The sequence below is a fragment of the Argopecten irradians genome, chromosome 6 (assembly GCF_041381155.1).
Source record: "Argopecten irradians isolate NY chromosome 6, Ai_NY, whole genome shotgun sequence".
Classification (NCBI taxonomy): domain Eukaryota; kingdom Metazoa; phylum Mollusca; class Bivalvia; order Pectinida; family Pectinidae; genus Argopecten; species Argopecten irradians.
Window position 1 is genome coordinate 6,983,561 of NC_091139.1, and position 13,803 is coordinate 6,997,363.

General features: G+C 32.1%; 1 protein-coding gene across 1 annotated transcript; it reads left to right on the top strand.

Moving 5' to 3' along the window:
* The first annotated feature begins 1,864 nt into the window (after positions 1-1,864).
* LOC138324842 (protein KRI1 homolog) lies at positions 1,865-12,643 on the top strand. The gene is made up of 18 exons (XM_069270023.1): positions 1,865-2,002; positions 2,443-2,525; positions 2,719-2,860; positions 3,334-3,427; positions 3,931-4,023; positions 4,521-4,605; positions 5,109-5,192; positions 5,507-5,610; positions 6,088-6,214; positions 6,456-6,551; positions 7,057-7,227; positions 7,470-7,557; positions 8,267-8,367; positions 8,721-8,823; positions 9,391-9,521; positions 9,696-9,760; positions 10,143-10,244; positions 11,077-12,643. Exons 1-18 carry the CDS (start codon positions 1,924-1,926, stop codon positions 11,930-11,932), a joined length of 2,604 nt encoding a protein of 867 aa, XP_069126124.1. The 5' UTR covers positions 1,865-1,923; the 3' UTR covers positions 11,933-12,643.
* Positions 12,644-13,803: the final 1,160 nt, after the last annotated feature.

The following is a 13,803-nucleotide window of genomic DNA, read 5'->3' on the forward strand; positions in this document are numbered from 1 at the left end:
AATGTTTTAAAAATATCACAAACCTGTTTACTATATATAAATATCGATACAACACACACGTACGGAAGTCAATTACATTCAACAGAAGAGCTACTTCTATGACAGATGTTTCATTTTTATGCTAAAAAAATGATATGTATGATATATTCAACGTCATGTGAACCTCTGTAAGATGAAAGATGATGAAAGAAGAGTAAGCAACTTTTAACTAAAATAATTTCCGTCGATTATTTGGGTATTTTTTGTTTCAATGGGCTGTCAATAGGAAATACAAGTCTGTTTCTGTCCTTCCTTTAATACTCACAAAAACCTAGCAATCGATCAAATGTTAAAGCCTCAGACACACAAATATATATGCATTTGCCTCCAAAAAGAAATAATACAATGCGCAAAAATGAATTTCAAATTAAAATCCTTTAATTGGCATAAGCTAACATAAAGGATATGGCACATCAACGACCATCAAACCTTCAGACAATTATACGAATCTATCCGCCATTTCTCTGACGCCCAAATGATGTTGGCTAATATGTCAAAGTGTGATTAGTAGACTATAGCAAAACCTTCAGACATGGTTAGCATTATCATCGTCGGTTATATATATACCCACGTTCATCAGCCTTAGGCGGAGCGTAGTTGAGTTTAGACGCTGGGTTTCCGAGAGTGCAAGGTTAGGGCAATTTCTGGAACTGATGTTGTTGATTTGGATTCACAAACGTCCTAATATACATAATATATTCGTGCACGTAACTAGCCGTAACAAAATGTGAACTTTAAATTGCCCCAAGATATTACTACCATTTGTAGATGAAGTTACATTTATCATAAAAGTTCATCTCTATAGCACGTATATGTATAGTAAACCATATAAACCGACTATCACTTCGTCATTGAAACATTCTTTTTAGGGGATGTGGATGTGGCGCAGTGGTAGAAGGCACAGGTATGTTTGGCTAGGCGATTGGATGCCGTAGATCGTGAGTTCGAGGCCTGGATAGGGCACGAGTCAATAAATTGTCATGCTTTGTTAAATTGTATTTCTTTGATATTTATAGTATACCATATTGATATGCAATTTTTAAGATGTTGAATATCGATACAGCATGCATGCCTTATTTCATTATTATCCAGAATATATCGGCATAAATCACTATGCCCTTAACGTTTTTCTGATTTTATTTACATTGAATACCTGTGAATGATTCCTCTTCTGTAGTATTTGATATGATATACTTATGCGATACAAATTGGAAACTCCGCCATGTATAAATATAAATTACTATCGGCGTTTTGGACATTTTAACTGTCTTAATTCTTTTGAGTACATAAGTATGGACTCGTTATTTTGCGTTAATATCACGATTAATCTGGTATTATTGTTTTAAGTTACTAGGTTTTTTTTTCTCTTATTAAGATATTTTATATGATTTTGTCGCAGTTTAACTTTTTTTACTTATTTATTCATTTTGTACTATATATTTAGATATCTTCTAATATCCTCGTCTAATTATTTTTTTCATTTATTTATTAATTTTTTTAAAATTTTATCTTATTTTTCTAATTTCTTATTTTTTTAACCTAAGGCCTATTTATCTATTTCTTTCTTTATTTTTTTCACTTTCTAAAAACGTGTTCAAGCTAGCTAGATTTTGTGTATGTTGTACTTTCTTTCTGATGACTTGTTAAAAATTACATGCAAATTATAATTTATGTTATTAGATATAAATCAGGTCTCTATATATGTGTTTGTACAGTATATTTTTATTTTTATGTGATTTTTTTTTTTATATACGAAGGGAAGTAACTCTGAGAGATCAGATATTTTTTATTCGAATGCACCGGTAATGATGTGGTCTGGATCTTTTGAGCGTTTTCTTAAAAGCTCAAGTCAAGCGCGAAAGTGATTGTGATTCTGCAGAAAGCATGGCTTCTGAATTTACAATCAACAAGGCATACGCAGAAAAATACAACAAATGGAGAGCAAAAGAAGAATTACAAAAATGTACGTATGCTTTCAATTGATCAGAAACTCATTCATTAGTTTTAGTAGGCGTTTCATTCCATTTGTTGGAGCGTCATCAACTTATAGATCTGCAATCCTCGTGTGCCCGTTGGATTCTGAATTGATCAGCTGATAATGATATTTTAAGTCCAAAATAAGTGCCACCAGTGAGTTTCATTAGGAAATGCGATTTCTCATACATAATTATTTATTGATATTTAATTCATTGGGTTTTGATTCTGCGATTTTGATGCGAAACGTTGACGTCACTTGCATCGGGTCGAAAATAACCAAACAAACTTGGGGCGAAACGTCTGGTCATCATGTATTTTTTGAACGTAGCCGTAGGCGTAGGTCTATCAAAAAGTTATGTCATGCTTGTACTTCCTGTCTCGTTGTTCTGAATCAACGTGTTAACCACATTTTTTTTTATTTTTCAGTGAAAGATAAGTATGGTGATGTGGGTGTCGATGATGCAGATGACTCTTCAAGTTCGTCAGAATCAGAGGATGAAGATGCTGAGGTAAAGAGAGTGTTTAAATGATTTACTTCTCACCTAGTAATAATATGAATTGCTAAGCATTTCATCCGTTGCAATACATGTATGGTATGTATCTTTTAGCTCAACGAAGCTTGATGATTACAAAATTTCATTACATGTAAAGGATGTTTCACTTAATTTAAATATATGAAATGAATTTAATATCTCATTACAGGCGTTAACTGCACAACTTGATAAGGACTGGCTTAAAACACTGTCTGCATTGAAGAGCAAAGACCCCAAAATATACAATGCCAAGACAACCTTTTACCACAGTGAGGAAGAAGAAGACGATGAGGAGGAGGAGGATGATAATGGTAAGGATCAGAGTGAGGGTTGTACTAAACTTGTTAACACATGATGTTGGTATCTCAATGCTTTAATTTCTGAATTCTACTGTGGAGGAGTGTGATTAGGGAAGTTGAAACTACTGTTAGACCTGTCAATAAAGACCACCCAAGGGACCATGTATACAAGGGGCAAATTGTGTTGAAATTGACCATTTGGACCCTTACAAAGTGGTCCTATTGAACAAGTGGTCTTTATACAGAGGTAGTGATTAAGACAGGTTTGACTGTATGTTGATATTCACTGTAGGATATATATTTCAATGAACTTCACCAGTGAATGAAATGACGAACATAGTTTATATGATCAGTTTTATAGTGTCGTTTAGCTTTGTATGTAGTCTTTTAGCTTTGTATGTATAATTGAATATGATAACATATAAGCCTTGGGCATGTGTCCAAAAAAGCTATTATTTCTGTAATTGATCTCATTTATGTTTTAGAAGACCCAAAACCTAAGTCAAAGGCAAAAACAAAGAAACAAAAACCAGTTTTCCTGAAAGATTATGAAAGAAAGCTGATAACAGAAAAAGATGGGTAAGTGTTTTTTCACAGATTTTGAACATTTGAAATAAAATTTACATAAAATAAAGTGTAAGATATGTTTATAGTTGATTATGTATGGATATTATGTACATCAAAAAATGTAAACATTAATTCCAGCTAGTGGTAGTCTGATTAATTGAGTTCGTCAAGTATTGTTGGTTTGGGGTGTTTGACCAATTAATCCAGTAAGAAATCTGTAATCAAGTTTCTTCAGAATTGTCCGAAATCACTCATGATAGCTGATCAGTAAAACATACAAGAAATGTCATATCAACCAATTCCCATCACTATTTCCAGCAATGTATTATAGATATCCCACAACGTTTCGTTCAATGAAAAAGAAATACATGTAGTTGGATACCGCTGAATAATAAAATTTATGAAGTTTTTAAGTTTTGGTTGAAAGCATGCTTTCATTTTTATACCAGAGTTTAGTTAAGATGTCTGGTAATCACTTATCAGGTTCATGGGTTATTTTTACGTTATTCCCTTAGACAAGTAACCAGTGAGAGTGAGGATGAGTATCGAGATGATGAGCCGGACAATAAACCAGGGTATTACAAAGAACAGGAGGAAATCAGAGAGAGGTAAGGTATAGAGGACTCTTAAGATCTTAATGAGATTTATCTCCCCATTAGATGTTTGATGTCATTGTGCAAAATTTGCAGGATACTCCAGTGAATTCCTTTCCTAATTTACCAATTTTATTCCCAAAATAAGGTAAAAAGATACTTTTCTAACTCAGTCAGAAAAAGCCATTATCATTGTTTAATAAATTCTAATTAATGAAGCACACCTAGATTTGTTTATCTAGTCTGATCTTAATCAATCTTTATCTTGAATGAATGTCAAGGTCATTCTTTTGAATAAAAAATTGTATGGAGTTTAATTTGAAGATTACATGTACAGTATTTATAAATTCTTACTTTCAGTTTCAAGGAGGTCGGATTTAATGTATACATTTATGACATCTTACGCTCAGTATCAATAAGGCTGAATTTAATGTATATATTTATGACATCTTAATTTCAGTTTCAAGAAAGCTGACTTTGATGTTCATATATTTATAAATTCTTACTTGCAGTTTCAAGAAGGCTGGCTTTGATGATTCAGATGAATCAAGTGATGATGGATTTCTCACTAAACGAAAGAAAAGTAAAGTACAACAGGTATTTCTGACTTACTTACGATACAAAATCAAATATTTAATTTGTGTATGATATGGCATGTGTCAAAAATCCTATCTATAAATAACTTAATTTGATAAATTTACTATATACATGTACTAAAAAGCTGAACATTCAAGATCTATTCCTTTCTCTTGCTTTATGCGAGCTATAAATCTACCTATTCGGATCAATAGTAAACTTTTTTTTTTTACATTTACAAATCTGTTAGAGGAGACTGCCTGCCTGTTGTATTTTAATAGAACTTTTGGTCGTGTTTTTGATGATTAAATTTATGAATAAATGGGAAACGTAGAGCTGTTGATGCTATGAGATGAATACCAACAAAATTCCTTTCATTATTTAACACTGTAAGTGTGCTAGGCTAGCTGTTTTGATTGGTAAATAATTGTGTCAATCAATAAACAATTAACTGCTACCTATATGTCGAAAGGATACTAAATGACAAACACATGTTATTAACTTCCATGCACATTTCTATTCAGGCTGAAGAAGAGGAAGATTATTTGAACTGGTTAAAAGGACAGAAGTCAGCATTATCAGATGACAAGACGACAGGAACAGAACTGGTATGTATGATTGAAGCTTGAAGATCACAAACAGATTAAAAAACAATCTAATGACAGAATTATTGCTATGAGCAAAGGGGAAAAATTAATTGCAGATTGATTTTTATGAATTTATGCAAACTTTAACAGTGGAATGTCAGACTTTTTGTTAGAAATAAACTTGAGAAGAGAATTTTTTCATAATATTATTTCAAAGTTTTATAATTAATATATTCCTTGAAATAATCGATTTCCAAATTAATGTAAATTATCTTTGTTTATATCAAAGACAAGGTCCTGATCTGTTAGTGATCTTCTTTCTCCTCTTTGAACAGGAACCACTGAAGGATTATTGGGCTGATCCAAGTCTTGATGCTGGTGAGAAGTTTCTGAGGGATTACATCCTAAACAAGGGGCATATTGATAAAGACGCCGACAGGTATGAACTTTGTCATTAAATCTGTGATAATTTAATATAAATAAATGTAGTTCTAACTTCTAATTTGTATTTAGTTATTTTAGGAATCAAGCATTGATAACTCGATTCACAGCATATCATGAAAGTTGGCATATTCTGCTGCAATTCACTTACTACCACCAAATAAATTATTAAGTGCATGTACACATGTTTTCATTTAAACCAAGGTTGTACAAGTTACCTCCCCTTGGCTATACTTAACACAATCATGCTCTCACCTTGACATAAGGGTAATACTTATTACCCATGTCCGTCCCACATTCTGGCTTCTTGCCTGCTTCTTCCCCTGCATGTCTAGAACGTCCCATCCATATATCATATATAAAAATTAATTTAAGGCTGAAGTTTCTAATGTCGTATGGATATTTCATAATCAGTAGATGTATCGGCAGAGATATTGTCTTAAAAATTTTCAAGTTTTCTTTTTAATTGAAATAGAATTCCAACGTATAATGAAGTTGTTGACGAGGAAGAGGACTTTTCTGAAGAAGAGGAATTGCTGGACAAGCAAGAAGAGTTTGAAAGGAAATACAACTTCCGATATGAGGAACCTGATCCTGAATTTGTAAGTATACGACACTTGTCTTCATATTGTTGAGTTAATAGGAATTCTACTTCAAATCTAAGCATCTTTTAAAAATAAACTACATGTAATTTAAATAACATAAATCACTGTATTCCAGATGATATCTGTGTTTTGGAGTTAAAGAGGCAGCTGATCTACAAATCCTTGATCATATTTTTCATTCTAAATCTTTTCCACCTTGTCTTTGATTGATCAATAAAGTAATCTTGTATATTTCCAGATAAAAAGCTATCCCAGAACTATAAAAGACACGGTCAGAAGGAAAGACACCACCCGAGCAGAAAAAAGACAACAGATCAGGGAGCGCAAGCAAATGGTATAACTTTGAAATTGTTTCCATCTCTAAATAGCTTAGATATTGTCTAACGACCTATTAATATCGAAAATCAAATATATATATAAATATTTAATGATATCTTCACTGTTTGCTTTGTGCATTTTGCAATGTAAGACTATATATCAGCATTGAACTTTATCATATAGGTCTATTAAAAAGAAAATTCAATACTTTTTAGATGCATTAAAAATGAAAGAATAAAAAATCCTGTTCTTCACTGTTGTTATTAAAGCAAAAAGCCTGTAACATTTTTGTAGTATTTTGTTTAAAAGACAGATTTCAATTTGTTTTAGTATCTTAGGATGTGGCTGCGTACTGTAAATAGACATGATTTTATAGCACTTTTTAGTTTTTACACCCAAAATTTGAGATGAATATATTTTTCACTGGAAGAATTAAAGAACTTACACTCTCGGTATCTAGCATCTATATAGAATTGTATATTTATTTGGTAGTGATGATGAATTTTTAATTTGATTTTCAGGAAAAAGACACAAAGAAAGAAGAAATCAAACAGCTGAAAAATTTAAAGAAGAAAGAAATCCAGGACAAGATAGAAAAGCTAAAGATGATCACAGGAAATCCATCGTTAGCCTTTAATGACGATGATCTTAACGAGGACTTTGATCCTAAAAAGCATGATGAAATGATGAAGGTAAGAAGTCATACATGTATAACACTTTCTCTCAGAAAATGGGCACTGTAGGTCTCCATGAATTTTTTCTGTAAAGTAACTGAGATATAGTTTAACTTACAGTTAATTAAAGTTTCTTTGAATTTATTTTCAACTCATTCACCCCTGAAGACACACATAGACTCTTCTAAAACAAAGACTAGACCAGTCCATTATGAGATTTCAGGGGTGAATAAGTTAATGTCATGTTCACTTATTTGTAGAAATACTTTGATGAGGACTATTATGATGAGGAGGGAGTGGAGGACACTAAACCTGAGGTTGGATTTAGTGATGAGGACCTGGAAACAGGTAGGAAACATAACAGATCAGAAGAGATCGCTTGTAATTTGAAGTGTTGATTAACTTTAATAGATTTTTTATGTTATGGAGATATTTCACAAAAATCTTAGTGTACTCTAAATAACACAAAAATCTGAGTTCACTCAGATTTTTGTGTTTTTTTTCTCTATAACATAAACAAAAAATTATTCAAATTAATCCATATACCGGTAATTCAATTTACTAAAGATAATCCCTTCAATAGTCATTCAAATTCATTTTGGGACTCTTTTGCCTATGAAATCATTACGCTGTCATCTCAGCCAATCAGAAGCAATATTACAAAGGGAGACACAATTTTTTCCTTTATGGGCTGATAAAGTATATCTTTAAGCCAATAAAATGCTCGTAACAAGCAAAAGTGAATTAAATTAAAATAGTTACTACAGATATTGGGGAGAATATAAGACTCTTTCTTATGTCGACGTGAAGAATAGGGATATTCCTTATCAGTTGTCACTAAATAAGTTAAAAGCTGAAGCTCTGTCGTTACTAACATTGATATTATACTGTGCTAAAATCATATTTCTCTATATTCTTTATATACATGTACTAGTTATAATAATGGTGACTGCATGAATTCATCATTAAATTAATTTTATGCTAAAATTTGATTCTTCTAAAATAAGTAGGTTTACAGTTTATTTACATAAAGATGATTCTCTATTGATACTTACAGAAACATGGGACACATGGACGGGAGGAACGGAGGAGGACCCTGGAGAATATGATGGAGAGGATGAATATACTGAACTGCATGTAGATGATGAGGACTTCAATGTGAGTTGTTTGATTATAGGAACAACCTAGGAGTTGATATTTAATGTATTATATACCTAATATATTATAAAAAGCAATATCAGTCTATCATACTAGGTTCTCTTTTAACTGTTACAGTAATGAAAATGTTTTCTTTAGTATTACTACATCCCCAGTAAAATTATATCATTTAGGCTTGGTGCTCTTTATTAATATGATTCTTTGACCTGATTTATAAATACAGGGTTTAATAGTAGTAAATTTTAATATTATTTAGGCTATTATCAAGTCCATTTTCATAAAAGATTGCAATTTTATTTTATGTTTTCAAACGAGGTCAAAATAGCTGATTTACTATTTGTTTCTAATTTTAGATGGATGCTGATTACGATCCCTCACAGGCTATCAGTAAAAAACAAAAAAAGAAGTCAAAGTTAGCCAAAGCCTTGAAGAAGACGAAACCTGTGTTCGATCCAGGTAGATAATCGTATATACAGTTATGATAATGATATTCGACTTTCCAAGTTATTGTTATTATTACAAATAATCCAAGAATATACATATTCTCTTCTTCAACCAAGAATATACATATTCTTTTCTTGAATTATTTACTTGTAACTATTAGGCATTTGATTCATTGCAATTGTATTTCATGCAATATGAAAGCAACTAAAGCTGTGTTCAATCACTTTATTTCCAGGATAAATTAAGACATTGTAATAGATAGTGAAGATTTTACACAAAATATGAGAATAAATAACTTTATAAGTTTAGTTTCTATTGACAGAGTTAAATGGAGAGATAAATTTAAAAGAGCAGTATTCTGTTGTATATAATGAGTGTCATAATAAAGCACATATTATAGTATCGTAAACATACTTTATGCAAATTTTATTGCTGAATTAGTACTTCAAAGACAGCATGAAAAGCGCTAAAATCAAAATATCCGGATTTAAAAATAAGTATGATTACATGTAACATCTTGAGACATATTACAAGGGATGATTTTACCCCACATATTTGATGTGTTGTATGTTGTAATAGAGGAGAAGTCCTTTGAGCAGTATCTAGAGGAATATTATGAGCTAGACTGTGAAGACGTCATTGGAGACATGCCCTGTCGCTTTAAGTACAGACAAGTCACTCCGAACGATTATGGTCTCAGCACTGACGAGGTAGGTTATTATTTATGTATCTACTGTTAAAAAGAATAAAATTTGAAAATTAGGACTCAAAAAGTGTCCAATTCTGATTTGTTACAACATCAGCTTTTACCAGTACCGAGAAAATTATTACTGTGATGAGATTTCATAGAGAGTGGTTATGTCAAATATATTTTTACATGACAGATCTTGAAATGCAAGGACAAGGAATTAAACAGCTGGGTTTCTCTGAAGAAGATGAGCCAGTACATGTAAGTAAATAAATTAACTTTTACTGTAAAAGCTACTCTTATCATTCTTATTTTATCAATGATTCTGTTACTCTAGTCCACTAATGAACTTTTCTGTTTGTTTGAAGCCTATTCTTGTAGCCCATATTGAACCATCATTAAGATTGGGCTGGGGTTAGGTTCAAAAGACCAGCCAGTTTAATTAGGAATGTAATAATGATTAGAAATATGTGTGTATCTTTATTTGGGTAATCCTACATTGAACTCATTCACCCCTGAAATTCCATACCAGGTAATGGACTGGTCTAGTCTTTGATGAGGAGGAGCCTACTTGTGTCATCAGGGGCGAAAGAGTTAACGAAATATATACATGAATGTATATGTGATTTGTGTAATATTTCAGGACGACAGAAGAGGAGGCTGAAGATCTGAGAGTATATCATAATAAAGGAAAAAATCAGAGGAAAAAGCTGAACTTATTGTCCTCACTACAGGAAGAGGAAAGGTAAGCAAAATTTGGGAGGGGAAAGGGTTGAAGAGGAAAAGTAGGATAAAATTTGTGGGAGAGGGAAAGAGAGGAAGAAGAAAGGTAAGCAAAGTTGTGAGGAGAGAGGGAGGAAGGGGAAAAGTAGGCAAAATTTGGGAGGGGAAAGGGAGGAAGAGGAGAGGAGGTAAGCAAAGTTTGGGAGGGGGAAAGGGAGAAGGAGGAGAAGTAGGCAAAATTTTGGGAGGGGAAAAAGGTAAGAAAAAATTTTGGAGGGGAAAGGGAGGAGATAAGAGATTAATACTGAAAATGCTATCTTCACTTAGGGATTGAGAGGGATTAAGGTAGGCAGGGGAATCGGAGGTAACAACTTGAGTTGTCATCTGTCTATTATATGTTAAGTGAGGAGAAAGCTTTATTGTTTGTACTGGAAATTTATTGTATTCCCTTCCACAAAACCTGACACAAAATCAGTCTGCATGAAGTTGTCTGTTCATTACCATTACTTTCTTGAACATCAAATTTCATTAATAATCATTTGATATCAGCGATTAAGCTGCAGGCTTTCATAATGTTAATGTCAAGGATGTCTCAATAGAAAAAAATGCTGAAGTTTATAGATATGAATATATCAATATGAATTTTGACACTTCATACATGTAGCTGATTAAGGTATTCTTTAGAACAGACCTTTCTCCAGGAGTCCTGTTTTATTTTATTCCGCTATTATGTACTATCTATTAGACACTCTGTAGTCAATGATGGAATAATTTTCTTTTCTGATTTGATTTTCATATGGCCAAGAGATCATTCTTTTTATTAAGTCTGATTTTAAATATTTATTCTATTCCAGGAACCAGGAAGAAAAAAGTTCAAAGGACCTTAGCCAAGAAAAGAAAAAGAAGAAAAAACAGAAGAAAAAGATGAAGAAAGGACAAAATTCTGTGTCAACTACCAGCGCCACAAAAAATGTGAACACCGTCAGTGGAAAACGAAAAGCTGATACAAACGAACATCTCCCAACAAAGAAAGCAAAGTTGAATAAAAGTCCAGTGAAGCATGATGAACCTTTACTGAGGCTAACTAATAATTCTCCCAAGAAGAAGGAAAAAATGTTGAAGCAAGAAAAAAGCCCAACAAAGCCTGCTAAAGGGCCAGTAAATGATGGTTCTGGAGATGCAAAAAGGGAAAAGGCTAAAATGGAGCCAGGTGAAACGTTGAGTGATTTGGCTTCCTCCAAAAGGAAAAAGAATAAAAGTAAAAATGTCTCTGATTCACCACAGAAATCTATCAATTGTGCCGAGTCTGACGTATCAGATTCATTAGTTTGTGAAAAAGTAACAACAGACGACAGTAAACAGCTGGCAACAAAATGCCAAAAGACCAAAGGTGATTCAGTGGGACCTTTAGACAGTGCTCCAACAGTTGTCCCTAGTAAGGGTGAGGATACTAATGATTCTTCTACAGCAGACAAACAGAAAATGTCAAAAAGGAAGAGGAAAAATTTAAAGAAGAAGAAAAATAAATCTGGTGGTCAAACTGACAATGCAAGTGAACAACCTGCGAAAAAACAGAAGACGAAAAAAGAGAAAAATAAATTGAATATCAAGAAACCAAAAATGACTGATGAAAGACTTCTGGCTTATGGTATTGACCCAAAGAAGTATAAATACATGCAGCTTAAGAAGTATGCATATGAGGAATCCTGATACATATATATCTATATATCAATATCTCTAACCTAACTTTTCACTAAGACTGACTGTGATATTGTAATTCATTATTATATGGTAAAATCGGGGTGATAGGATGAATCTTACTGTTATTGATCATAATCTGTGTAAAAAAATAATACTTATGATGATGCCAGGTCCAGTATTAGTTGTACATGTTTCTTAAAATTAACCTTGACTAATAAAAATGACAATGTTCTGTGCTTGTCATTAAATGTCATTTATAAATTTAAAGATATTGTAGTTTTAAATTTTTGATTTTTAAATTTATGATTGATGAAGACATTATAAATAATTATAAAAAAAAAACCCAGTATATTATTAAATGACAAATTCAAAGTTACTATGACATCTAGAAGTCTGCTGGAGAAACTACATTTTTTTTGCACTTGGTTTCAAATTTTATAATCCTACAGAAAATTCTTTAAGTTCAGTTTAATTAGAAGTTTCACGAGAGGTACATGTACATGTTTATAACAATTCAAATACTGCTATTGTTTCCTTGATGATTTTTATATGGTTATGAATTTCTTGTTTCTGAAAATGTGATTGGGGGAATGTGACCAGCCTGATAACGGCATTGATGTATGGTTTTGACCTTTACAAGGTTATATGTGAAGAGATACATTTCTTTAAAGATGGATATGAGAAAGTTGTCTGCCTTCTATAAAAAAAAAGTTAACATTCTCATTCTCTTGTTGTTTTTAATAAAAAATTGAGCCTAGATAGTGAGTTTAACTATAGACAAAATACTTATTTATAGTTATTGCCCATAAATGAACTTGAATATTGGGAGACTAAGTTCAAATATTTTTAGCTCCTGATAATTTCTAGAAACGGAAATACATATATAATAATGTTAAGTGTCTGTGTCAAAAGTGCTTGAAATAAGATTGTAACAAGGACTTGGAAATTTTGAATTATTTTGAGGGCAGCCATCAAATCAAGTATTAGCCTTTGTTTGCATAGAATATCAAGAAAAACGGCTTCACTCTATTATAGAAAATACAATACATTATCCAAAGTTAGCTATGAAAACTTAACATGTTGGGTACTGTAAACCGTTTTTACGCATGCGATTGACTTTCACGAATTTTGTCGTGCAAATATATTTTTTAAAATCCGTGAATGTTAAGTCGTGCTACCCCAACTGAGAACGACTCGACCGCTGACTTGTATCGATGTATTGAATGAGTGTACTGTAGCCGTTATTTATAGACTCGAGTATAGTTACTGTCACCAATCTACGTTTATATACAGCGTCGTTCTCACTTGGTTAGCACGGCTGTAAATTCTCTACTTTGTATTGAAATGAAAACTACGAAATAAGAAGCCTCGCAATAAAGTTGGTTTACAGAATATTTTTTGTATTATTTTAATTTATTTAACAGTAGTAGATACAGTGGCTGTTTAATATTTAAATGTAAATGAAATAGAGAAATATTGTCGAAAATTAAACGTACATGTTGTGGGATAACAAGATACAATGTAGGTACCTACAGGAGTTAGAGGTCTCAATGCTATTATCAAAAATTCTTGACAATTATAGTATAAACCACTTTTGACATTTGACGAGTTTAAGTTCAGTTAGGTCGCGTTTATACATAGATGATTTGGGATATCATTGATCAAATTCATGTATTCTTTAATAGCTGGGGACCTTTAGCTGTCAAATTATTTTTCTCGGAGTGTAAAAGTTACATGTATGTCTGTATAATTACGTTAAACCTGTATGAATTATTTTATTATTAATTAGTTAGTTAATTCTACATTGTTTTTCAAGGTAATGAATGGATGATTAAGGGTGGAAAATATTGTTTTTCAATATTTTGACGATAATTGAATTA